The sequence below is a fragment of the Numenius arquata genome, chromosome 24 (assembly GCF_964106895.1).
Source record: "Numenius arquata chromosome 24, bNumArq3.hap1.1, whole genome shotgun sequence".
NCBI classification, from domain to species: domain Eukaryota; kingdom Metazoa; phylum Chordata; class Aves; order Charadriiformes; family Scolopacidae; genus Numenius; species Numenius arquata.
Window position 1 is genome coordinate 2,103,599 of NC_133599.1, and position 27,352 is coordinate 2,130,950.

Genomic DNA, 27,352 nt, shown 5'->3' on the forward strand with positions numbered 1-27,352 from the left:
GACGCATTAAGTGTCTTTAATCCAAAGGACTGAAGAGCAGACCAGGAAGATTAGTATAAGCCAACAGACAAAAAATTAAAAAAAAAGAAAAAAAAAAAAGGGATAAAAATCGGACTTTAAAACAAATTAAAATTCCATACAGTGTCTAAAAGATCACCTAAAAACTAAACATTGCCTTAAAAAATTTTTTTTTTCCCCATTCAAACACATTTAACACAGTGAAACATTGTGACAAATAATAATAATAATAATAATTCATGGACTAAAGACTTCAGAGCAGCCATCCTGCTCCTGGGAGCCAGGGATCGCTCCCAGCCCCCCCGGGAGCTGGCAGCAGGAGCAGCCCCCTTAGCAGAAGCCACGCCGGGGGGGCAGCACGACCCCCAGCCCCAGCCAGGGAGGGGGCAGTGCTGCTGTCCCAGCTTAAGCTATGGCCCCATGCCACCTCCACCCCCTCCCCATGCCACCCGCTTTTCCCCAGGGACCCCTGGGACAGCATCTCCCCCAGAGCTGGGGGCTGCGGGAGCGGGTGGAGGTGGCAGGGAAGCATCTTTTCCCCACATCCCTGCAGAGTCGGGGGGGAAATGAGGGGGCACCGGCCTCCTGCTCACCCCCCTCGGGCCCCCACTCCCACCCCTGAGGTCAGAACTGGATTCCAGGCACAGGTACAGACTGCGGTGGCCACGGTGGGGGAGGAGGGGGGGGAGCCACGAGTGGCTCCGTGCCCACAGACACGACACACACCCCACGCACAGACAGACAGACAGCGAGACAGACGGTGCTCGCAGGGAGAATCAAGGCTTCCAGGTCAGGGAGGGTTTGGGGAGGGCGGTGCTTTTTTTGGCTACCGTGCTTTAAAACAGCAGTTTTCCAAGGCAAGGAAGAAGCCCAGTGTCCACCAGGACACCCCCCCCACGCACAGCAAGAGTGGGGAGAAGGCAGCTCTCCTTCCCCATCCCCCCCAGACCCACTCCCAACCCCGAAGCCCGTCTCTAACCAGCATCCACGCAGGGAACACGCTGTCTGGGTTTCAGCTCTACAGTAGTTTTTAAAAAATATTTATACGTTATATACCCTAAAAAGGTCACCACAGGAATTTCCATGTCTTTGGAAAGAAGGAAAAAAAAATAACCATAAAAATCAAAACTGGTTCACAAAAGAAAAAAAAAAAAAATCCAATTATTGGCGGCGTTCACCTACAGGACAAAACCCCCAGCCGCAGCGTGTGGATCTGATGGGGGGGATCTTACCGCCTGCTCCGGAAGGGTCAGAAACACGGGTGAGTAGCTAAAAATAACTAGTCTGGTATAAATGTCGAATTCCATGCGCTTGATATAACAGTCTGTCTCTTTTTGTCTTTTTTTTTCTTAAAAAATATATATATATAGTTATTGCTTTCTCAAGGGCGGGTGCTCGCGGGGCACCCTCAGTGGGGGAGCGCGGTAGGCTCGGTGGGGTTTGCTTTCTTCCGCCTCTTCATCAGCAAAGGGTTCGAGGAGTCTTCGATTTTCTTGATCTTGATTTGTTCGTAGTCCACTCGCATGGTGGCCAGCGCACTCGTCATCTCCTCCTGCGGCAACAGGCAGCGCCATCAGCAAAGCCCCTACAGATACAGCAGCCCCCAGGGATCCTCAGGGCAGGGGTCCCCCTCCAAACCCCCGTGGGAATAAGTTGCAGCAGGGACTGAGGGTCCCACTGCCAATTTTCCCAGCCCCATCCTGAGCACAGATCTCCCTGGGAACCAACAGGCTCGCACTGAGCCCGAATTAGCCCAAGGATGCAGAAGTGGCCAGTCCCCAGAGGTGACCCGGGGTACGGGGTGTTACAGGTGGCAATGGAGAGAGGTTTTACCTTCACGTCCTCCCACAGATCCTTCTCCTCTTTCAGCACACGGCTGGTGTGCAGCGGGGTCTGAGGCACCTGCATGGATTGCTGCCGAGAGAGCCGAGGAGCATCAGCCAAGAGCCACAGGCTTCCCATCCCGTCCCCGTCCCTGCCCCATCCCGCCCCCGTCCCTGCCCCATCCCCATCCCATCCCCATTCCTGCCCCATCCCCAACCCTGCACTCACCATGATCCAGGGGTGGTTCATGAACTCCGTTATCGTCATGCGCTGGGTGGGATCCGTCTTCAGCAGGTTACGGATCAGCTGCTTCACTGGAAGGGTTTGCGCAGGGCCAGGCGTTAGCAGATCCCGGGGTGGCTGTCCCCATGCTCCAACCCAAGCCAGCTGCCCCAAAACACCGGCTCGTGCCTCCCGTCCCCTCCGTGCCACAGACCTCACCCTGGTCAAACCCTTCGGCCCCTCGAGCAGAGACGAAGCTGCTGTATCACTAAGAGGTGACCCACGACATGCCCAGAGTTCACCCCCCAGCCTTCGTGGCACTGCTGGACACGGGGCTGGACCTAGAAGGAGACCTCAGCCCGGGGACAAGCTGTCACGGGGACCGTGTTTACCTTCCTCCGATACTTCAGACCATTCGGGATTGGGAAACTCATACTGGCCCATTCGGATTCGCTTCTTCATGCCGGGCGAGATGGCCAGGCCGTGGTTGGAGTAGAAGGGGGGGTACCCACACAGCCTGTGCCGAGAGGGAGCAGAGATTTAATGTGTTGCCCCGAAAGCCCCCCCGGCAGTGCCCACGGGGCACAGGGCAGTGCCAGGAGCAGGAGCGGTGCAGCTGGAAAGGCTCAGCCCCACCAGCACACAGACGAGCTCAGATGCTGCATCCCCCCCTTTCCAACCCGAGCGGGATGGAGAGGGACCCGTCGGACTTACAGAATGTACATGATGACGCCGAGGGACCACATGTCGCAGGACTTGTCGTACTTCTCAGGGCCCAGCACCTCCGGGGCTGGTAAGGAGAGAAACAAAGTCCTGAGTCAAAGAGGCAGCACCAGGCGAGAGGGATCCGACCGTCCCACGGAGCCACCAAAGAGCCACCTGTGGCTCCGTGCCCTCTCGGCAGCGCTGTGGGACAGGCTCCGGCACAGCCACGCCGGCAGTGGGGGCAGGAGTGGTGCAGGGTGGCTGTTTTCAGTACAGTTTGGTGGGTTTTTTTCCCCGTACATGTCACTCTTTAACCCAAAGCAGCCCCCCAGACCCAAGCATTCCAGACAGGAGCTGCCCCCAACGCCGCGCTGCGATGGAGGCAAAGGGCTGGATGCAGAGGTGATGGGCTGCGTGTGGCACCGTCTGACCCCCCCAGCCCTGCAAACCCGCAGGCTCAGACCTCCCCCCGGCCACTTACCCACATAGTACGGTGTGTAGCACGGAGTGGCCAAGGAGTTGTGTGTGGTGGTTTCTTTAGCAAAGCCAAAGTCCGTGAGTTTTAGCACAGCATTGGGTCTTTTGGAGGTGTAGAGGAGGTTTTCGGGCTGTGAAAACACAAGGAAGAAGTGAGCAGAAGAGCTGGAGCAGCCACAGCATCACCATGGGCCACAAGGGGCTCAGCACGGCCAGGCAGGGGTGCAGCGCGGTACCTTCACGTCCCGGTGCGCGATGTTGATCGAGTGCAGGTACTGGATGGCTTCCCCGATGCTCTTCATTATCTCTGAAGCCTCTGAAGCAGCAAAAAAACCATCAGAGCCTTTATAAGCAAGTTAAAACAAGCACCGCTCCCTGGGCTACCCCACAGATCAGGAGCCAAGAAGCACGGCTCAGACCAAAGGGGTTTTCCCTATCCGAAGCCCCCCTTTCCAAGCAGGAGCCACCCTCCAGCCCCATCACCCACCCCCAGGTTGGGAGCCTACAGCAAACGGGAGAGGAACTCCCAGGAGGAGGGATGGGGCAGGCTCCAGCCGCTGACCCCAACACCCGACCGCACAAGCCCCAAGGAGCAGCTCGCTCTGGGGTGAGGGGGGCTGAGCCCACGTCTGGCATCACTAGGGACCCCAAATCTGCAGGGAAACCAGCTGGGAAAGCTGTCCCCTGTGGGATGTGGCAGCGACAGGCTTGGGGTTTGGGTTGTGTGTGGACACTTTTCCTGGCTCCAGGAGCAGAGGGGACGAGATTCATGAGAACCACAGGACCTGGTCTCCATGCTGTGGAGGGGGGCGGGTGGTTCTGAAAGCGACTGAAGCTCCTGCTTTTGCTGCAGTGGGATGTCAGGGCATGGGGGCAGCTGAGAAAACATCCCTTAACCCTGCTCTCAAGTGAGCATTGAAAAGCAGGGCCACTTGCACCCACACTCCTCATTCCCCAAGAGCAAAACCCTGCTGGGGATTCAACACAGGGATTAAGGGAATGAGCTGGAGCGGAACCACTCCTAGAAACAGCACGAAGTGGTCCAAAGACGAAATCACAGGCCCCCACGGGCTCCATACCCCGTTCTGTGAAGGCCTGGTCTCCCCTGTCTTGAATCCGGCTGAAGAGCTCCCCGCCGTCCAAGCTGGAAGAGAAGCCGGCGGCGTTAGATGCTGCGGCACCAATTTCACACCAGCACGAGCAGGACCGAAACCTCCAGCGCTGAGCCAGGAGCTGCACGAAACAAACCCCCTCCCCATCCGAGCCCTCGGGTCGGTGCTTCTGGGCACGGGGCGTTTCAGAGCCTCCCCCTTCCAGAAATGAGCAGGGCAGAGGCTTCGTGCTGGTGGTGGAGATGCCGGGGCGCAAGCGGACGTGGTCTCCCCACCAGCCCAACAGAAACACATTTACAGTAAAGACAGCGAACGTGGCGAGCGAGTGCGCTCTCCCGGCACGCTTGGCCTCGTTTCGTTCGCGAGCCAAACCGCCTCGCCGGCGTGTGAACCCCGCGCAGAAGTGCTGAGCAAAGACCGCGGGGGCGGCAGGGGCTCACCGCCGGGATGGGGGAGGCAGAGATTGAACCCCGCTGCAGCAGGGCGGGCGCTCAGAGAAGATGCTGGAGAAGGACCACGGGAACCTTGGCGTGGTTCCCTCCCCAGGTACCCTAAGGGAAAACTCGGCTCCAAGAGAGATCAGGGGTGAGATCTGGGGTAATTCTCCACGAGAACAGGGATAACAGTGCTTCCTGTCCCTGCCTTATCTAACCTGAGCAGAAAGGGCTGCTGGCTTTCCCAGCGCAGATAGCATCTCCTGCCAGCGCCCTTGACATTCGCTGGACATCTGCAATACAGATAGAGCACAGCTGCCGGGGACAACCGCGGCACGGAGCGCATGAGGAGACACACACCGTGCTCACGCTGGAAGTCAAACGCTGCTCCGTGACCGGCGTTAGCCCCAGAGCATCCCTCAGAGAGCGGGGAGCTCTGGCAGGGACACGCTGCAGGGACCTTCCGCTGCCCCGAGAACCCGTTTCCATTCAGCTACTGCCTTCTTCCCACACGAGCAGATGCGCCTCACAAACCCTTTCCCATTCCCGGCTGCCCAGCGTCCTGATGTTGGTTCTCAGAAGCCTCTGCCCACACAAAAGCCGCTCGGGCGACGGCCGTGCTGCCTGCCCCGGCGCTGCTCTCACCCGCTGCCCCCCCGGGCAACCTACCGGCTTGCCAGAGGAGAGGTTTTGGCAAGGAAGCTGCATCAAATCACAGCTGCGGTTGGGATGTGGTTTCAATACTTTCCCCTTCATTCCTCCCTCCTCCCCAGGTTATATCAAACATCTACCCCGAACCAGAGCCACTCGACTGCTGCTGCAAGAGCTGCCGCGGCGCTGATGGATGCAACAGCTCGGCGTGGCTGCGCGCTGCCCAGCAGAGCCCACCGCGGGCTGCCGGGGTGCCAGGAACCGCTGACTACCCCGACTGTCAATGGCCAAAGCCAGTTTGGTTATGATCGATCTGCAGCGAGAACCACGGGCCTGAAGCCTCCCGACAGCCGAGGGAGTTTTCAGAATGACTCAGAGCCGGCGCGGCTCCCGCCGTCCCTCCAACGCCAGCGGTGCAGCACCTCTGCCAGGGCCCGCATCCCTACGGCTCCCCCGCCACAGCATCTCCCGGGGGTCCCCAGCACCCACGGCAGGGGTGCAGGAAGGTGCTCGCCCCCACCACTTTTGGTATCACCCCGCAGGGCTGCGGGTGCTCTGGTGGGGAGAGCCCACCCGCAGCGGCACCACCGGGGACTCACCACTCCATGACGATGAGCAGACACTTCCTCCCCTGGTAGAGGTTCTCGTAGACATCCATGATGCGGACGATGTGCGCGCACTGCGATGCCCTCCAGTGCAGCTCCACTTCCCGGCGGGCCTTCGGACAGTCCTGCAGCATCTGTGGGAGAAGCGAGACTCCCGTCAGTCCCAAGCTCCCCACCCCAGGAGAGCTGGGCTGCTGGCACATCACCCACCCAGAGGAGACACAGGGCGAAGGCCATGTGTGGGTGCTCTCTGCGGGTGGCTTCCAGGCGAGCTCCTGCATGCTCTGTGCAATGCCTCCATCCCCATCTAGTGGGAAGAGCGTGAACCCACCAATCCTCATAATCTTCTTGCCCTCCCTTCCAAGGCTGGTAAAAGCTTGTCCCGGCTGCCTGCCACCTCCCCACCCTCTGAGATGCCTCCCCCCTGCCCAGCCAGCCTGTGCCACCAGCCAGCGAGACATCCTACTGCATTTATGAAGAAGCTTCTGCAGTGGTACCCACACCACTGCACCCCTGGGTGCCCTCCAGCATCCTCGCTCTCCCCTTCGCAGCCCCCTGGCAGCGCTGCCCACCCATCAGCTTTCTGCTCCATGGGACTGGCAGGACCCTCCTGCTCTGTCCCCTCACGCACAGCCTGGACACAAAAGCACCTTCACCATGGCTTTGGAGGCCACCGGCACCCAGTCACACGTGCCTGGGAAGGGGACAAAGCAAACAGCCAGATGTTCCCTAAATAGCAGCTTTTCTCACAAGCAGCAGCTCTTTAATGGGGCTCCTGCCCTTCCCAGAGACAACTCTCAGCTCCCAGGTGCAGGAAGGATTTGCTCGTCTGCCACAGACTATTAATTACCATGTTTGTCAGGATAAACAACCAGCCTTAATTATTATACTCCTAAATATAGATCAACAAACGTGTCTATCTTGAGCATAGTTCATTTTCCTTCCTGTCTCCAGCAGCTCCTGGAGCCGGGCTCGGCAAAACGCCCCGGAGCAGGTCTGCACCTCTGTGAGCGGCACAGGGAAAAGCATCCCACCTCCCGGGTGCATCGGCAGGAGAGAGAAGATTTGGTCATTTTACCAGGATGGACACAGAAACGTACCTCTTGCCCCTCTGCCCTCTCCTGCTCGAGCTCCCAAGCTGGTCGAGCATCAACCCTGGGATGCTTCCCTGACCTGGCAGGACCCAAAATGGTACCCAGTGCACGGTAAGGATCCCTCTGCCACAGGGGAAATTTCACAGGAACACGGGGTAACACTTGCTGCAGCCCCAGAAGATGCACAGTGCCTGTTTATAAGTGAAACGCTCGCTGACGGCGCTCGCAGGGTAACGGCAATTCACATTCCTGCCCGCAACAGCACGTGGTTCCCTTTGCCACAGGGAAAGGGACAAACGGGACGTGCTCTTCAGCCACCCACCCCTAACCCCGCTACGTGGGGTCTGGTCGCACCTCTCCCACCTCCTCGGCTCTCCTGCTTCCCAAGGCTCAGGAAACCCACGCCGGTGGACGGCACGTGGGGTGTCTTCTGGCATCAAACCATGGGGAAGCTCAGTGAAGACCAAAATGGCCAAGCCATCCTTTGCACAACATCATTTCCACCGACAACCTCGAGGCAAAAGGAAGGCAGGGCAGGAGGCTGGGCAGCCCCTCCTCCCTCCTCCATCACTTAATTACTCTAAAAACCAGATCCTGCTGAATTCGAAGCCATAAGCGAGCGCAGCGCCAGCCACCCCGGCAGCCGCGCAGGCAGGGAGGGGGCCTGGAGAAAAGCTCGGCTATTTGTGGGTGGGCTGCCAGCAGCCCGGCGTGGGGAGCCAGGAAGCTGAAGAGAAAAAGAAAAAAAAAAAAAAAAAAAACAACACAAAAACCAACAACAAAACAGTTTGTAATTACGCCCTGGGAAAATTGAACAGCAGGAAGCAGACGGTTAACATCATTCTGCACAAGACAAACAGGAGATGTACAGAAATACATATCCAATTTTTAGAGGTCGCTCGGAGCGCTTCTAAAGGAGCTTAATTGTATTTCTAATGAAGGAGGAGGCAGCAGCCCCCATTACCTGTACCAGCACAGCCCTGACGTTGGCTTTTGTACTCGAGCCCCCACCAGGAGCAAACAGCTGCCCCCACGCTCTCAAAACCCCCGGCTGCAATTCAGCCGCAGCACCAGCCCCCCGCTCCCCCACGGGCTGGAGAGGCGATGGAGAGGAGCAGATTAAGCCTCATTAAGAGAATGATTTGTTCTATTGAGGAAATGGTCCCGGTGGCAGGTGACAGCGGCGCGATGGGGCCAGATGCAATGAGGTTGCGTGGGGAAGGCCATTACCGCTGCAGGGGGATGCAGGAGGGACGTGGCGATGCCCAAACCATGGCAGAAGCCACCCACATCACCCGCTGCACCCACACAACCTCCATCCCCCCCTCAGCACAAAGCTCCCTGCACCCCGGGATGTGCCGAGCACGGCATAGGGGTGGGAAAGCAACTTTTGGTCCCAGTCCAGGTGGGAGAAGGCAGCGCTTCCACCAGTTTCTCCTCTTTAGGTGGGAGCCAACAGCTCCCTCTCCCTCCCCCACCCCTCGGCCGCAGTCAGCAGTGAAACCACAGGCATTGCTCCGGTCACGGGAGCTCCACATGGAATTTGGGGGTGTGCGGTGACACTTTCCCCGTCCCTAATTTAGCTCCAGTATCCGGGGTAGCCAACGGCTGCAGCAAGATTTGTATTTCTTGGCTTGCAACGAGGGGACGGAAAAAGAACCTCCTGTTTTCCCATGGTTCAGCAAGGGTGAACTGCCCCCATCCCACCCGGCTGAGGGTACCAGCCTGGGGACGCTGCCCCCTCCCACCGGCTCCAGAGCAGATCCAGAAGCAGGAGATTTTGCAAGTGCAGCGATGCAGAGCGCAACCAGAGCTAACCCTTGGCAGAGGGGAGATGGCAGCAGAAGGACAACCCGCTGGAAACCCCCGCCGCTGCTCTCGGTTCAGCTTTTCCACCTCTGTTACCTCCTGTTTCCCTTCCAAGGAACAGGAAGGACTTTCTTGGAGATCAAACTCCTCGGTATTTCAGATGGGAAGCGTCGCTCCCCGTAGGGCTCTCGCCGGAGCAGGGGGCTCCAGCGCCCGGCAGAAGCTGAGCCCAGCAGCCCGGGCACCGCAGCGGGCAGTAACCAGATCCCCGGGTTACACAAGCGTCCCTGGGACAAGGACAGTGCTGCCGAGGGGACTCTGCCACCCTCTTGGAGCAAAACTGGATGTCACACACAGAGGAGTCCCGTGCGTTTGCCTTTACGGGGAGTAGGTGCTTTAGATGTTTAGCTGCGCAGAGAGCACCGGTCTCTAAACCTCTTATCGTCAGAGTGTGTCTCTGTGTCCAGGTGTCCCTTCAACACCGCATGGGACAGAGGACAGCCCAGAGAGCTGTGTCACCCCAGAGCTCTGCGCCGACCCGTCTCCGTGTCCCACCAGGGCTCCTGCCCGCAGGGAAGGTGGGAGAGCCAGGAAAGGGCCACTCCGTCCTCATCACGATCAGGGAGGAAGCTCAGCTTCCAGCCGTGTCCCAGCTCTCCTCGCAGCAGCTTGACACCGCTGAGACTTTGGCAGACGGCGTTTGCTGCCATCCTGCGCCTTGGCTCAGCCCAGCTCCCCCGGCAGCCTGTACACGCTGCGGGAGAAATCAGTTATGAGCAAAGCTAAACGCACTCATTAGCTCCGCTAAACCCCTCCAGCCGAGGGCTCCAAACCCGGCCCCATCAGCAGACGGTGCAGCTCCTGTCCCTGCATGCTCAGGACCCCCTGGAGCAAAGGCTCCTTCTGGGTTCCTGCAGAAGCTCCAGGATTTTCACCACCTTGGAAGGACAAACCCTGGAAACGGCTCCTGAAAACAAGCCAGCCCATCAGGGTGTCTGCAGGACAGACACCAACATCCAACAAACCCAAATGGAGGGAAACTGCCCTCGTGGCACAGAAATGGGGCTGAAAAACCAAGCGGGCTCCTAACACCCCCCCATAGTCATGGAGAACGAGCTTCGGCTCAAGTGAAAGAGCTGGTGGCTCTGTCCTGTTGGCTCGGCAGCACATCGAGATGAATTTCCCCCCCATCATCTCACGCCAAGCACAGCGAAGGCGGGTAGGCGCAGGGAAGGAAGGAAGACGCCGGAGAAAACAAGGGGGCTGGAGCCGCTCACGTTCCCTCGCCCACACGTGTCCTCAGGCACCACTGATTCAGTCTCGCCGCCTCCTCCGGGGATGATGTGCCATGAATCACGGTGGGTTCGCCCAGGAAGCTCCCTCCTCCGCTGGCATGGCAGCAGGTCCCAAACCACCCTGTCCCGCTGCTCCGCGCCGTGGGTGCCACCGCGGCCCCGAACAGCGCGAACCCGCTGTGCTCGCTCAGACTGGCAAAATATCCCCGTTGAAGAGCTTGGAAGCGAAAAACTCACCTTTCACGGGGCAATTTCCATGAAAACTGAGGCTCAGGCACACACCGGCATGCCGAGCTGCTCATTTTCCACAGCTGCCCGTCTTTGCTGCGGCTCCACGCTCACCTCGGGCGCTCCAGCTGCTCTTGCAGGCAGGGTATTTTTATTTCCCGTGTGTTATTTTGATCACACCCGCTTCCCCTCGGTTCCCAGCCCAGCAGCACACGCTGCGTGCCTCGCCTGTGCGGTGACCAGCCCCTCCGAACCACCTCCTGCAACAGGACCCATGTGCCCGTGCCCCACACCGCCCCGAGGAGCTGCCTCCACCACAGGGGCGAAAATAAACCGTTCTTAAGTTGCAATAAAAATAAACCTACAGTAAGGAAAGGCGGGCTGTCACCCTCCCGAGTTACCAGCGGGGGAGCAGAGCAGAGGTTCCCCTGCCCAGGCTGCTCACATGGGCTCTGGGTTCCCCCAAATGGGCTACCACAGGGCAAGGAGCATTTTTTTCCTAATAAAGCAAAAGGGTTTCTCTTCAAAGACTTGCCTTTTCTAATCTTTCCCTGAGAACTGGTCGCCGACTGGCCTCAGCTGCTTAACACGTTTGTTGAGTGGGCGCTGGATGCTTTGCACATGCTGCTCCCACCTCGCAGCGCTGGGAAGGCAAACCCCATCGCCCCCCCCGCGCCCACCCGACGAGCCACAGCGCTGGGGGACCCGGATTCAGCTGAGCATCTCCCACGTGGGTTATTTTTTAACCCTGCCTTTAATGCCAACACATTTGGGGAGCCCGAAAGTAATCGCCCCGCGGCCCCAAAGCTGCCCCAGCCTCTGCCGGAGATGGTTCAGAGGGAGGGAGCAGCAGAAGGGCACGGAAGCAGCAAAGCTCCGTTCCGCTTTTACTGTTTATTAACTACGGAAGAGAAATCATGAGTCCCAAAGGCCGTAAGAGGAATTATGTTACCAAACGCAGGGATGGTTCAATCGTAATGCAGTAAGGGCAAAAGGTGCCGCGCTCAGGAAACCTCCCCCACATCATCGTGGCTCTTGCATAAACTTTTACATTAACCCCATCCCCGCTGCCGGCATCCACCACCACCAGCAGCGCCCAGGCAGAGGCGAGGGGACTTTCCTACGATCAGTTCTGCTCTACCCACCCACACCGAGCCACAGAGTCCCTGGGTGAAGAGCTTTAAGCCCCAACAAAGCAGGAAAAAGCCTCATCCTCTTGTTTGTTTTGCCCAGGGAAAGCCAGAGAGGAGGAGGAGGAGGAGCAGCACGTGTCCCACAGTGTCCTGCCCGCAGTGTGCCTGAGCCTGCCACGTTGGGCTAGCTATTTAGAAGGGTGGCTACTGCTCCCTGATGGAGATGGCTTCATCCAAACCTCATGGTTTGCATGGCAGGACAGTACCAGGCACCAGTCTTCTGGAGGGACGGTGGCTGGTGCCATCGGTGCCCGGGTGGATGCTGAGGCTTTGACCATTCGGGCAGGACACGAGCGTGGCCGGCTCCGTGCATTAGCGGCTTCATCACCCACCTCCGTGAACAAGAGGCCATCCTCCACGTTCACTTGCCCGGGGGAAGATGGAGAGGTTGGAAAAAGCGTCCCAGCGAGAGAGAATTACTCAGATTCAGACAGAGCTACGAACGGGGAGCGAGCCGCAATTCATGCCGAGCAAACACGAACGGATGCACATGCCGGAGCTGCTCGGCCGCATTCTCCCAGTATGAATTACGGGAACGCTGGGAGGGAGACCCGGAGCCATCGCGGCGAGCGCAGGGAAAGCTTTCCCACCCAGACCAGCCACAGCCCTGGCACGAAGAGGCTGCCTGTGCAAGGGGAGAGCCAAAAACCCTGCCAGCAGCAGCCGGCACGCTCCGGGAGGCCGATATCAGCCCCGTCCCTGCTCCTGCGGGCGGTTTTGCAACAGGGCGGAGGATGGAAACGGGGCAGCGATTGCACGGGGCTTTCACAAGGAGCCCCGTCGCACCGGGGCCTCGCTCGCCCGCAGCGGTTGCACAACCCTCGGTGCCCCGTGCGCTGCCAGCGCCCCTGGACACAGCTCCCGCGGGGGTCCGTGCCCACCGGGGGATGCTCGGGACCCCCCTGCCCCGCAGTCCCCCCCTCCCCAGGGCATCTGCTGAGCATTTCCTCGCCCCGCTCTTCCCCGCGACAGATGCAGCCGCTATTCAGCCTTTTCAGGCTGCAACAAAAGCCTCTCCAGGCACACAAAGGCGACAAGCAGAAGAGGGGCCCGGGCTTAAATAAGAGCCACCTGCCAGGGGCCCGTGTCCCCCCCAGTGCAATTGGGGCGCTGCCCCCCGGCCAGCCCCACTCTGCAGAACACATTGCCCAGCGGCAAAAATATTCTGGGCAGAGGGATTTCAAGGAGACGAAGCTCCGAAGCGGGTACCGAGGAGCAGCATCCTGGATGCTGAGGGAAGGGCCACCAGTGTGGTGGGGTTATCGGGGACAGGGAGGAGGCGGGTGGGAAGAGGATACAAAACTCACAGGGAAAAAGTCAAAGCAGGTAAATGGCAACAAGGCGGCATCACGAAGCATCTCCGCTGACTCACGGCACCAGCAGAAGGCTGGAGCTGGTCTTCAATGGAAAGAAATAAATAGTTTCAGCTTCACGTGTCTGAGAAAAAATTAGGGGCCCACCCAGTCCCAGGTTTTTGTTTTGGGATCATTCTCTTCTCCCTGTACATCAGAAGCCGCATGGGGTTTTGGTGACTCACCCGCTGCTCGTCTCTCCAGGAGGCACGGGGGCTGGAGGAGCCAAGATCAGCCCAGGCATTAGCCATGGCTAGCAAGGTCCTTGTGTCCTGCTACGCAGGAGGATGCCCCAGGATGTCCCAGGGAGCAGATCTGGCTGGAGTGATGGAGCCACTCAGCCTGGCCAGGACCTCCAGGACCTCCCTGTGAATCCAACGGGGATGAAGGATGATGGCCAAAATACCCCAACCCAGCCCATCCCTTCCTACAGGCATCCGAGATGTCACCTCTGAGCGGGGAAAAGGAAGGGGGGCAGTCCTTCTGGGGTGGGGGCACACTCAGGGACCCCTGTCTGCAAACCAAACCACTGCCTCCCCCCGTGCCTCTGCCAAGGACACGCTGCAGCCGCCACCGGGGCCTTTTATCTGCACAACACAAAGCGAAAGGAAAATAGGAAGCGGCGGGAGGGGCGGATGTCTTCACGTGAGACATGGCTGCGGCCACATCCGCGCCACGCACGGCCCCTTCCCTGGCCGGGGTCAGCTCCTCCTCCCAACCCCTCCATCGCCAGATTCCCCACCGGAGCCGCCAAGCTCCCGAACGGAAAAGTGCACATATGTGCTTTTATGGTAGGAAGCGGTTGATATTCGCAGGCGTGATTAATACAGGGGCAAACACTAACGTAAACCATTAACTCAGCGCCGACCTCTGTCCTTTGCATTTCCCTCCCGCAGCCACAGCTTGATAAAAAAAAAAACCCTTTATCACCGCTCCAGCACCCTGGCTCCGCCGGCACGGGGATGGCCGCGGTGCCATCTCCACCAACCCCTCTGTGCCCACCGGGGGCTTTCCCTCACACACTGGACAGACGGACAGACAGACGGGCACAGTCCCCGCCACGCAGCCCACCCACAGCACCAGCCGCTCCAAGCATCTCTTCGGGTCCTTTGCTCCATCAGCCTCACAGCAAATCCTGGGGACAGCTCTGCCTGACCCCAAGCATTACCTCCAACCCCAGGGACAGCTCTGGGGGGATTCCCTCCACCTACGTCCCAGAACTGCTTTTATTGTTAAGACATGCCCACCCATTCCTTACTTTTAAGCTGGGAGTGATTTAGGGAAGAGGCTCCGACCGCCCAGACCCACGCCTGCAAGTGGAGGAGCCCTGAAGCTCTGCCAGAAGCCCCACAAACACACGCCACTTCCCGGCACCTCCCGGGCTCGTCCTCGGCACAAAACTGAAGTTTCTCGGGGCTCAACCCATGGGCAGGACCCCCCCCGTGGGACAGAGGAGTGGCTGCCACCCCCTCCCAGCACAGCGATCCCGCTGCTGCCTTTCAACACACATCTTACAGCAGTGTAAAAAAAAAAAAAAAAAAAAATCTTTAAATATATATTTAAAGAAGAAAAAAAACCCTAACAAACCAAAACACCAAGCCGCACGGAGGCCAACCACTCTTGCAGTGATACGGCCTCGGGATGCATTTCCTCCCCCAGTGCCAAGCCCGAGGAGGGTTTCACTTACACACCCTCGAAGGCCAGTGACGACAGCACGTTTTGCATCATTCTGTCCTTTCCTCCGCTGTTTATTTAGCGGAGTTTCACCCCCGTCATGGGCTTTGTCAACACCAGGGCACAGCAAACACCTCCCTGAGATGAGGCCAGGATTGCACAGCCCGGCTGCGGTGCCTCGCAGGCGGCAGCTCTGCCATCGCCGGGTGATTCCTGCAGGGATGCAGAGAGAGGAGCATCCCCCGGCAGCCAAGACCCACGGCATGAAAGCCTGCAGGGACTGGAGTGGTGCCAGTCTGAGGGGTTGGCATCACCTTCCTGCACAGTGCACCCGCACCGGGAACGATGTCCAAAGCCATTTGGAGGCAGCCGGAGCCTCGGGGCTGGGACCGCGGCTCTGCCCTGGGCAAGATAAACGGCTCCGCGCTGGGTGGCTGCCGCTTTTGTTGATGGCGGGGTTTGTTTTGTGCAGGGGATGGCCGGGACAGGAGCCACACGGGGATTTCGTAACGTGCCTTTGTCTGCAGGGGCCCTGCGGCCACCAACCACCCTCCTCCTGGCACTGCTCCCTCCACCTCTCACGCCACACGAGATATAGAACTTCCAGAGCTGTCAGCTCCAGCACAGCCGGATGCTCCGAGCCCTCGTCCGGGGACGCTCGGGGCAGACACACACAGGGCAGGGAGAAGAGCTGCTGCATCTGACCCACAGCAAGGCACGTAATGAGAAGGGAGGCTAACGAAGGGGCAGAGGGAAAGGGGAGGATTGCACCCCACTGGGTGATTTAGAGCTGTTCAGCATCACCCACCACCCTCTCTCTCCTCCTCCATCTTCCCCAAATCCCCCCCAGCAGAGCTGCTCACCGAGAGCCAGGGCTGCTCGTGGCTGTCCCTCGGTGCAGCTGCCCTGTCCCGACGAGGCTGTCCCTGCACCACTGCCCTCCTCCTCATCATCCTCCTCCTCCTCTCATCACACGGCTGTTGCGCACCCCCAGGACCTGCAGAAGAGCTGGTGGGACCACCCCCTTTGCAACAAAACCCACCCGTGTTAAAAGCCAAGCAACACTCCAGACCCAGCACTTTAGGCTTCCACTCTACCCACCGCAGCAGGTGGTATTTTAGGGGAAATCCTGGACCTTGAAGCAATGCAAAGAAAGGCCGAGACCCTCCTGCCACCCCGTGGGGCCGAGCAGAGTGTCCTTCCTCCACCAGCCCCTCTTCCCTCTGCACCAGCCATCCTTAAACTCTTTCAGCCAGCAGGAAAACACCACAGTTGTGTTTCTATTTTAAAAAAAGGCCCCTCTTTGCATCCTGCTGGCACCTCATTAAAGCTCGCAGGACACGGTGGCTATTATTAGCTCCCTCCAGGCTTTAGGCAGCCCCGAGAGCCCCCGTGGCATCTGTTGGCAGCAGTCGCAGAGCCCGGGAGGTTTGGTGAAGTTGGGATGGAGCCCAGGCCACCAGCGTCCCCGTCAGCCCCGTAACCTCAAAATACCTCAGCCAAAAAGCCTGCAGAACGCAGCGCCAGGGTGCACACACCTCCCAAAAACGCCCTCGGAGGAGAAACCTTCTCCCCCTGGGCATCGCCAAGAGGGAAACGCCGGTCTCTAGAGGCTGGTCCCACAGAGGTCCTGCCCAGCAGACACCAGCACAGAGCAAGGGGCCGACAGCAGAGGTTTTTATGCCCTCGCATCTTTTCACCAGACAGCAAAACCACACGTGTGCTGGGAAAGACACTGGTCTTCTCATGGACGCCCAGCACCCAACTGCTAGACACTGTTTACCAGCAGGATCCTTGATTTCTTACCAAATGCGACAGACAGCAAGTGCTTTGGACACACTTTGCCTGTTAGATTAGAATGGAAAGGGGAAAAAAAAAAAAAAAAAAAAAAGGATAAAAGCAGGGAGATTTAAACAAACTAACAAAAAAAAACCCCAAACCCTACTCCTGCAGCTACTGCTGCTTCCCCAGCAGGCTGGGCTGTTCATCTTGGGCATTCCCAGGCTTTAAAAAGAAAGCCCACCCAACAGCCCCACACCGTCAGGCAGCCCCTACACCCACCAGCTCACCCCGGGGCAGCGTTAACCGGGGTCCCCGGGAGCACAGACAGCCCCGGGGCAGGGGGTGGGCAGGGGAAGCTGCTCTCCCCGGGGTTGGCCGGGGGCTCCCGGGTCCCGCTTTGTATGAATTTAAGCTTTTTTCAATTCCACTTATTCACGAAAAGGGCTTAGGGCTGGGGGGAGCCAAAGAGCAGACAAGGCCAGGCTTTGTGTGGCTCAGCCGCAGCCCCCTCTTCCCCCCTGCAGCGGACGAGCGCACTGGCAAGTGGCAGCCCTGGCATCGCCACCAACCCTGCAACGCCTGGAGCAACGCGTCGAGTCTGCAGAACCTCCGTTTCCTAAGCGAGAGAGAGAAATTAATTCCTCAACAGCCCGTATGAACATCACCCCCACTGCATTCCCCCCGCTTCGCACACAGTCAAGTTCAAGGCTCTTTCCGAGGCTGCTGGGAGGGTCTGGAGTGGAGGTGGGTACAAGCTCCAGATGTTTACAAGCTCCTGACTTTGTCAGGAAGTGTAGTGACAGGACAAGGGGTTATGGTTTTACATTGGAAGAGGGGAGATTTAGATTGGATACCAGAAAAAATCTTTGCTGTGAGGGTGGTGAGAGCCTGGCCCAGGTTGCCCAGAGAAGCTGTGGCTGCCCCATCCCTGGAGGGGTTCAAGGCCAGGTTGGAGGGGGCTTGGAGCAACCTGGTCTGGTGGGAGGTGTCCCTGCCCAGGGCAAGGGGGTTGGAACTCGATGATCTTTAAGGTCCCTTCCAACTCTAACCATTCTGTGATTCTATGATTCTGTATGTTCATTGCTGGTTAGGAGTTAAGTCCCTAAAACCCTCGAGGCATCACCACCACATCCTAGCTGAACCCTCCTTCCAGTGACATTCACCTGGTTGTTTCAGCACAGTCTTTGGGGAGAAAGAACCACAAAAGGGACGTTTTGGGAAAAGTCAGAGGTGCTTGTCCTGCCAAACACAGGCTGCCCTTACTGCCAGAGCCTGACAAAACCGAGTTAACCAGCTACACCGAGAGCAGCCAAAAAACGCTCTCTTTGCCCTCATTAGCTGAAACTTGCAGGTCCAGAGCCCTCCCTGCCCTGCAGGTCCTCACCCAGAAATAGGAGTATCAGCCCAAAGCACTGCCTGCTGAGGCACACGGAGACCATCACCACCTTCGATGGACCCCTCCAGACTGCAGCAGAGGGTGTGAGCCATAGACCTGCTCCAAAGCTCCCGGGGAGCAGCTCCGGCTCCAGCTCCCAACCCTCCTGCCCCGCAGCCGCCCAGGAGGCGCCGGAGCTGCTGCTCAGCAGCATGTAAATACCGCATTTTAATCCGTTCATGAACTCCCTGGCATCTTACTCACCCAGGCTTCATCAGCCCAGCATTTGCATCTCTAACGACACACGCTCAAGGCCCGGCTCATCGTCTCCTCTGGCAGCCAGGAGCTGGGGAACAAGAGCACCAGGACACCTCCAAACCCCGCAGGACCTGGAGCACTTCCCTGCTGAATCCCGTCACCCACGGAGCATCTCCTGTCCTGGCAGAGACCTGCTCTTTATCAGTGGCTCTTCCTCACAACAGAAGATACTGGGAGATTCTTCCCCAAAGTGGAATAAGGAGGGCGGGAGGGGAGAGAGGCATCAGCAGTCCTGCTCCGACATAAAATCACAGACCCTCACGGTGGGAACAGGGTCATTCCTTGAATGAAAAAAGCCTTGAGGTTAAAAGCAAAGGCATTGGGAAGCCCCTGCCGAGCTCCTGGGCCAGCAAAGGGGACAACGTCCTCGCCAGGAGCCCAGGCAGGTGCCAACTAGGGGCTACAAGATCCCCCAAACAGCCCTGTCCCCACACCGGTGCTGCTCTGCCCATGGCACAGGAGGTACCCACCCAAAAATGCCGGACTGGCAGCTCCGATGACTTCCAGGAGATAACCCGGGTTCAAGCTTCCTGGCGAGCCCACCCTTCCCAGCACCGCGGCGGCAGAGACCCTTGTGCAAGAGCCGCCTGGGGTTTTCTTAGAGATCCGCGATGGGCAGCGAGGTTGTGAAATGGCTCAAGAGGAAGAAGAGAGACACTCCAGAGCCTGGAGGGGACCGGGCTGGCCGGAGGAGGCTGCTCCAGGTGACGATGGCTCTCGCAGCCCGGCCGTGTCCGAAAGCAGCGGCTACAGGAGCTGCAGGAGCCAGCACTCTGCAGAGGACGGGTGCTGACTCCCTCCCGCAAGCAGGAACAGTCCCTGCCTTTTTGCTAAAACAAGTGGAAATATAATACATTAAAATTGTTCTTCCACACAGAGCTGGTAGACGCAATAAGGCTGTCATTTCTACTGAAAATAAAAACATATCCCTGTTACCAGACCGGCTCCCCTCTGCTTTTTTACTTTATTTACTTATTTTTTTAAGTTAGGCTGAGGATAATATACATACTTTTGGGTTTGTTTGGATCTGCTTTCACTCCCCCAGCCCAGCCGAGATGCCCAGGATGCCACATCCCCACTTCTGAGCCGCATTGCCTGGATCCAGCTCCCTCCGGCACCTACGGGCACGAGAAGGGACGAACTGCGGCTACTGGAATCGCAGCCTGAGGGGACGTGCTGCCAAATTTCCACAGCAGCCCCAGCTCGTGTTCCAGCCGCATTTCCCTGAAAACACACATTTGGCAGGAGGTCCAGGGAGCCCTTCAGGAGGCTGCCCCAGCTCAGCGCCGGGTACCAGGGCCTGAGGACGCCGGGAGGACAGCACTTCTGAACACCCAGCAGAAGATGCTCCCACCCGTGTCTGTCCCATGGAAACCCAGGAGGTGCTGTATCCCCTAGGACGGGGACAGTGCAGAAATTTAACCTGTTTCAGCACAAGAGGAGTAAGGCAACAACGATCCCCAGCCCAATTTACCCCCTTCTTCCATGGCCAGCAGAGCTGGAGAGGTTGCGTTGAAGAGGAGGGCCCAAGGGAGCTGCCTGCAGCCGAGGGCACACAAAGCGAGGCAGCAAAGTTAATTATGATGACGAAGGAAACGAGTCCATCCCTCCACTGATCCCAAATCTACAGCCCCAACCGGGTCAGGATATCTAAGCAGAGCAGAGCTGCAAAGTCCCAGCCTGGCTGGGCGCCCCAGGAACATTCAGATCTGGGCTTGCATTTTGAACTTTATCTCTAGTTTAGGCTACAGCTCGCTGGACCGCCAAGGCACATAATCACATGCAGCCCTGACGCCAACAGCTTAAATAATCTCATTACATATGACGGCAAAGGCTGTGCCAGCTGCAGACCGCTCGAGCCAAGGTGCTCACCTGCCCTCTCCGCGGGGAGAATGCGCTTTGTCACAGCAAAAGCAGGGCATCAATGTCACACCCCAAATCACGGGAAGATGCTGTCATCTTCCCCGGCAGCATCAGGCCGAAGATGGAGCCACAGCAGAGCTCCACGTGCTCCCAGCAGTGCTCAGAGAGGAGCCACACTGGTACCCCGTTCCTCCCAACGGCCGGTACCATCCCAACAACCTTCCAAATGCCATTTTTGTGGCTCACAGCATCTCCAGCAAAACTCATGTTTCAGGTCCTCTCAGGTCAGGGGGATGTAGCAGCACTCATGGACTCACGGCTGTTTAGTCCCTTCCCGAGGCCACGAAGGAAACAGCGAGTTAATGCAACCATTAAACCGGCCGGTTGCTATAATCCCTACCTCAAATTGGTAAAATCTTAAAAGGCTGAAATCTTTGAAATGACTCAGCCTTGAGGTATAAAGAAACAACAGCTTAAAAGGCTGTTGCAGCTCCCCGCATTCAGGCTCGCTCTTGCGTGCCCTGCTCTAACCCCCCCGTGCTGCTCCCCGTCCTCCTCCGGGGTGGACCCGCCGTGGAGAAGGACCCCCCTCTAAAACGAGCCTCCAGGCGCCACTCACGCTGCAGTCCTCGTGCCAGCCCGAGCTGAAAGAAAAATAGATTTTAGCATCCTGCAGCCAAGAAAGACGAGGGGCATCTACAGAGGGGATGGGGGCCACCTTCAGTGGGGTACAGGTCATGGGGCTTTTCAAATCCAACACCAATGTCACTACCAGAGGTGACCATGACGCTCAACATCTCTGGACCACACTGAAACGTTGGCTCAACGTGACCGCCCAGGCTCGAAACGGGTTTCTCGGGGAGCAGTCAGAGCAAAGCTGTGTTCCTGTGCCAGCCTCTGGAGCTGGTGGAGGGATCACCTTGGTCCTCATGGATCCACCTTTCCTTCTCCAAACCCAGCCGGGTCATGAAGACCCTCTCCCGGTCCCTGAAGACCCTTCTCCTGGTCCCTGAATCATAGAATGGTTCAGGTTGGAAGGGACCTTAAAGATCATTGAGATCCAACCCCCCTGCCCTGGGCAGGGACACCTCCCACCAGACCAGGTTGCTCAAAGCCCCGTCCAGCCTGGTCTGAAGACCCTTCTCCTGGTCCTTGAAGACCCTTCTCCTGGTTCCTGCCTCACCTTTGCTGCCTGCACCCCTGCCCAAAGCAGAGAGAGGAGCTGAACGGCACGGGGCAGACATGGGGGTGCCTGGCAAAAGCGGGGCCCCCGGTGCGGGGCTGCGGCAGCCACCCTCGGCCGCGGCAGACAGCCCCGGCGCAGCGGAGGGGAGGGAAGGAGGGAGGCAGCGTGTTATTCTTGGAAACCAGGAGGTGAGGTCATGCTGCCTGAATGCTGCAACTTGAGGCCAGACGCGCGGGGCCAGTTGCGCTTGGAGAGGAGCCTGACTTCTGCCGTCGAGCGAGGGCCGTCGGCAGGTCGGGAAGCCGGTTACGTCGGGAGCTAGCAGGGGGAAAGGGTTTCTCCGTGAAGGAGGGCTCTTTCCACCCAGGCTCTCGGCCCAGGGTGCAACCCCAGCGAAGGGATGGGTTTTAAAACAGCATCTCTGTGGCAAAGCCCTTGGACCACCCCGGTGTGGGGCATGTGAGCCCACCAGGAAGGCTCAGGAGATGCCAAACCCGGAGCCACGCTGCTCGCCATGAGCGGGGACCGCAAAACGGCCACTTCCGACCCGGCTGCTCCTCCGGATGCCTCCCACGTACCCGCCCTGCGAACCCCGCAGCAGCCGTCAGGAGTTCATCCACCCCGTGGGATCCCAGAGCACATCCTGGAGGTTTCTGGCACGAGAGAAGCCACCACCTCGCTCTTTCAGGCTCCCTAGGTCGGAACTTCCTGGGAGTTTTCATCACCTGAGCCTATCCATCATCCAGCCAACGCGTGAGGAGACCTGGCTCTCGGTCTGCACAGCTTCAAATTATTTATACGCTGGTTTAAATGCCGTAGAATAGGCAGCGTGGGGCTGACAGAGCCCCGCTCTCCTGCCGGCTGCCCACGGGCAGAGCCAGCGTCTCCGCAGACCGTCACGTCCTGTACATCAGGCTTTCCCAACGTGGGCACTGGCAGATGGCAGAAACCTCGCCGAAGGCCAGCGGGAGCTCAGTGTCAATGAGAAATTAATCGTTTTACCTGGCTGTATCTGGCTACTGAATCACACACACCGGCTGTATTTTCGTCCTGCAGGATGGCTGCCCGGGAAGGATTCATCCCGGAGCAAGCAGCTCCGCTCCTAAGCCCAGAACCGCTTCTGACGGGCTGCGAGACCTTCAGTAAATCACTGCATCTCAGTTCCCCACCTCGGAAAACGTGGGAAGCACCCACCCTGTTTTGCAAGACCTAGAGCTGATGCCATTATATTATTATTAAGAGGAAGAACCCCGCCACTTCCTGAGCATGTGTCAAAGCAAAAACCAAGCCCCTGCTCCCAGGCCGTTATCAGTCCATCTCAGCCGTAGGTTGGATAGCTCAGAACATGTCACGTATTCAAAAGAGATTAAAGCAAATCCCAAATTGTTTAAACAAACTCAGACCCCAAGTCAGTAGACTCTTTTGGTCAATGAGATAATAAACCACTGCCTTGGAAAAGTCCCAGTGATATCACTACACTTTCCACAGCTTTTCAGCCGTGCACAGACGGCCACAGCAAAGATGTTTCTGGTTATATAAAATACATGGTAGAGAGTAAAGAAAAAAAATTCCCCCCAGAGAGAAGTACAGCAGACACACAGCGAGTTCCTTCCCATGAGGGTACGTCCAGGATCTTCATCTACTCCATCACTTGGGCGTTATTTTTCCAGCTGGATTTTCTGGGGGACAAAGCATTTGATCTCAAATGAAGCTGCGGGAAGGCACAGGAAACAGGGTGCTTTGCTCCTCTAAAGGTCTCTGTGAAGAACCCAGGGCATGATGGCAGAGAGAGCACGAGGCCACCAGCGACACCAGGGCTCATCCACAGAGCTGCCCGGTTATCAGCTATGGGACGCCTGCCCTATTTCCACGACAGGCATCTCACAGGAATAATAAACCACAAAAGTACTGGGCTCCTTCCTCCTTCTCCATCAGGAGAACCATCGCTCACAGATTATTACCTGATGAGGCTGAGAGTGTTTCGCAAACGCGCCCCGAAGCACCAAGGATGCTCCCGAAACAGGGCTGCCAGGGAGGGGGCAAGTTTGCAAGCAGTCTGCCCGTGGCCCTGCGAAGCTCCTCCAGCTCTTCCAAGCTCACCAATCCAGGTGAGGGCTTCCTGCTTTGAAGCTGGGGGTTAGGAGTGAGGTTTGCTAATTTGTTTTAAAGGAAACCTGCTCCAGGAAGAGCTCCATCAATTGACGCGTACAACAGAGAACTCGCCACCCGCTATTACTGGCCCCCCGCTCTCTGGTCCGGCTTACCTGAGATTTCCTCACCGAATTAAGAGAGCCAGCCATCAGCCCAGTATCTTGCCTAAAGATTAGTCTTAAAAGTGGAATTTATGGTAGGCAGCCCCACCGTCGCAGCCTGCGTCACTAATGCCAACAGCCTGACCACAGCGAACACCGCCAAGCCAGGCCAGCGCTGACCTACATACAGCAGGCTCTGCCGAAATTACAAGCCTAATTTTGTGTCCGAATAAATCACACCAAGGAAGAAAGGGAGAAGAAACCACCCAGGCCTCGCATTTCAGTCCCTTTTCATCACTCCTCCGCAGGGCTTTAGGTTCTCACCCTGCAGTAAATCACCACGCGTCAAACAGGGTCAAGTCACAGGTGACCGGGACCGTCGGTGGCCTTCTTCCCACCGGGTAATTCAGGGATGCCACGCTTCAGGTATTGCTCAGTGTGGGGAAAATAAAATAAAATTAGTGGGGGGAAACCAGCAAAATAAAGAATAACGACCTATGAGACAAGCAAAGGAATATCTCCTGTTTTCACCTAGGTACTACACAGCAAATAAAACTGCCGTCCCTTAACCCACACAAAGCACCGTTTTATTTAATGCCGCGTCTCTGCCACGGCCTGTTGCATGGGAAGGAGGAGAAAACTGGCTGTAACATTTTCACGGCTGCTGGAACGGTGTCTCCAAGCTCACGCTTTCCCAGAGCACTGAAAAGTTCTCTTAAGCAAAGTGACCCTCAGCGAAACCCTGACCTAAAAGCATCCCTCTGCTTGGGAGAAGGAGGTTTAACAACATTATAGGTGCTCCTGATCCAAAAAGAAGCACAGCAGAAGCAGAAAAACACCGTTAATATCAGGGAGAGACACAACTGTTTCCCTCCGGTGGAGGACTGCGTTATTATACAAGGTTTTGGAATAGTAGATGTAAAGAGCAACGTTCCAAATGGAAAGGTTTGCTGCACAGCCGAAGCAGGCAGCACAGAGAGATTTCAGCTGCGGCTCCTGGCGACGGGCCACCAGGATTCTTTTCAGCATCATCTGAAACATGACAACGCGATGCAATCACTTCTGTGGATCCTGCTTTAGGTCATCTTTCCACACTGATGCAGCCCATGAGTAATTCGGATCCAAATACCTCTCCGCAGGTCTCGAACAGAGACGTTATCCCGGCTGCGTCCCGGAGGAGGGGATGAAGTCAGCACCCATCGCGTCTGGGGCAGTCACCCCCGCCGAGCCTGGGCTCGGCAGATCAGTCCAAACACAACACCCGAATATCCCGAGCCTGTAGCTCACCCTCGGCGGGACAAGCCGGGTACACACCGGCTCCTCCAAGAGCCCAAACTCACAGCGTAGCAGTTTTTAGGGGGCTGGAAGGAATCGCTGACAGTAGCAGCTGTGCCGCTGGACGGAGAGCCAGAGAGAGGTCCAAGCCCTCAGCTGAGCGCTCCCCTCTCGGCAGCGACGTGCGGAGAGGCCGGGGCAAGGGACAGGGAGGACGACCGACGCTTTTCCAAACCAGAGATTCAGCGCCGAACGCTCTTCGCCCTCCCAGAGCCGCGCAGGGGATATGCACCCCCCTCCCACCTTGCAGCGCGGGGTCCCCAAGCTCCACGAGGGGCTTTGCAACACGGGCAAGGAACCGACGTGGCTCCTGGCAGTAAATCCTGACCCCACATGTGGCACTGTGGGGTACAGGCAGCATTAAGGGCACCAGCCCCGGGGGTACCACTGGGTACGGGCAGCGATACCGGTACCAGCCCCGGGGGTACCACCGGGTACTGTCAGCATTAAGGGCACCAGTCCCAGGGGTACCATCGGGGTACAGGCAGCGATACCAGCACCAGCCCCGGGGGTACCACCGGGTACAGGCAGCATAACACCACCAGCCCCGGGGGTACCACCGGGTACAGGCAGCGATACCAGCACCAGCCCCGGGGGTACCACCGGGGTACAGGCAGCATAACACCACCAGCCCTGGGGGTACCACCGGGTACAGGCAGCGATACCAGCACCAGCCCCAGGGGTACCACCGGCTACGGGCAGCATTAAGGGCACCAGCCCCGGGGGTACCACTGGGTACGGGCAGTGATACCAGTACCAGCCCCGGGGGTACCACCGGGTACAGGCAGCATAACACCACCAGCCCCGGGGGTACCACCGGGTACGGGCAGCATTAACGGCACCAGGCCCCAACCGTCCCAGGGCAGGAAGGAACCACAGAGCCGGGTCTCTTCTGCCATCCTTCCCCTTTCGGGGCTGCAAAAGGGAAGTGCTGGAATCCGCGCTTTAAATACTTGAGTCAACTGCAGCAGCGAGGAGGAGCCCGTCTGTCAAAACAGAAGAGGATTTCACTGATTTCCAACCGAACGAGATGACAATACATGTCATCTTGGAGTACAACACGGGGCTACTCACGAGAAACGCCTGCGTTTCCAAAGGAAAAGTCAAACTTTTATCACTCGGCTGAACCCCAACCTCCTTAACCACAGGGGTTTAGCACCGTCCCGTGCCGACCCCAGCATCCCCGTGGCACGACTCGTGCCTCCAAAGCCACTTGCTCATTCATTCAGGTTCGGGATCTCAGATACCAACAGATGGGCAGCTTTAAAAACAAAAGAGGTGGGGGGGGGGGGGGTTATGGATTGAGGTGGAGGTTTTTTAGCCTTCACGGTTCTCAGGGTAATGCCGAGGGTTTGAACAGCTCATGCGTGGGCACAAATTGCATGGATGCTCGGGAACACGGCGCTCCCACCAAGCAGACTGCCTGTACCCGCGTCACCCGGCACGTCGTGAATCCATTCAAACTTCCCAAAGTCCCTGCGGCAGGGACACACGCTTCCCCCCTTCCCTCAAAAACCTCCGCTGAAAACAAGGAAAAGCATCGCATCACCCGGCACGTGCCAAAATACACCTTTGCAGCCACTATTTACCTACGGAGCTTTCAAACAGAAGTTAGGGACAGGAGGTAAACACAATAAAGCTGAAATATTCCCTGGCCAAAGCAGGGGACGACAACCGCTCGGTATAACACACCGTTCGGTATAGCGGGGGCCAGGAGAGCCCCAGCATCACGCAGGGACCCCCGGGCAACCACCTGCGTTTTCCCACAGTGGTACGAGGGGGGAACCCCCGAAATTTGCGATGAGGACCCCACGGTTTGGGATGGGGACCCCGCAGGGTGACACCAGCCAGACCAAGGGTCCTCTCCGCTCCGGACCCCCCCCTACCCCCAGGGTGTGCTACCGAGATGTCATTTTGCTTCGTTTCCCATTAGAAAGCCACGTCTCGGTGCTCCTCACGGGGAAAAACATACATTAAAGCATGGCGGGCCGGCCGGGCTCCATTGTCCCCGCACGCCCCGCTCCCGGTTCCCGCTGTCGCTGCCCGTTTTCCCGTGCGCGGCTTCCCCCCCCCCCACACGGGGACCCCCCCTCGGGCCCCACAGCAGACATCTTCCATCACTGTCAGGCCGCTGCCCGCTCCTCCTGCCCCTTCCGCGGCGGGGCGGGGGCAGCCCGGAGCCGCCCGCCCCTCCGGTTCCCCGTGTGTGTCCGTCCCTCCCCACCCCCCCCCGGCCCCGGGCAGCCCCGTCGGGGGGAACCCCCCCCCCCCCCCTTTTTCTTCCCACCTTGAGAGCGAACTTCTCCCCGCTCTTCTTACTGAAGATCTCCAAAACTTTCCCGTTGATGCCCAGCCCCAGCACTTGCGTGGTGACCTTGTAGTCGTCCGTGATGGCATTCTTCCGGATCTGCAGGCCGCCCTTCACCGGGAACGGCGGCGGCGGCGGCCCGTGGAGGGGGGGAGCGGCGGGCGGCGGGGGCGGCGGCGGCTGGGGGGGCGGCGGGCTGGGGAAGCCGGCGGGCGGCGGCGGCGGCGCCCCGGAGAGCAT

General features: G+C 58.2%; 1 protein-coding gene across 1 annotated transcript; it reads right to left on the reverse strand.

Moving 5' to 3' along the window:
* On the reverse strand, positions 1 to 27,352 carry MAPKAPK2 (MAPK activated protein kinase 2). The gene is made up of 10 exons (XM_074163130.1): positions 27,092 to 27,352; positions 6,043 to 6,182; positions 4,326 to 4,390; positions 3,483 to 3,562; positions 3,251 to 3,377; positions 2,779 to 2,854; positions 2,457 to 2,581; positions 2,071 to 2,156; positions 1,852 to 1,932; positions 1 to 1,570 (listed from the first exon to the last, which is right to left on the reverse strand). The coding sequence occupies exons 1-10, from the start codon at positions 27,350 to 27,352 to the stop codon at positions 1,427 to 1,429; spliced, it is 1,185 nt and encodes a 394-aa protein (XP_074019231.1). The 3' UTR covers positions 1 to 1,426.

Coding starts and splice junctions, on each gene's coding strand:
- MAPKAPK2 (XM_074163130.1), bottom strand. CDS start 27,352: ATGCTCTCCGGGGCGCCGCCGCCGCCGCCCGCCGGCTTCCCCAGCCCG. Junction 2,582..2,778: donor GGCGTCATCATGTACATTCT/GTAAGTCCGACG, acceptor CTCTCGGCACAG/GCTGTGTGGGTACCCCCCCT. Junction 2,157..2,456: donor GTCTGAAGTATCGGAGGAAG/GTAAACACGGTC, acceptor AAACCCTTCCAG/TGAAGCAGCTGATCCGTAAC.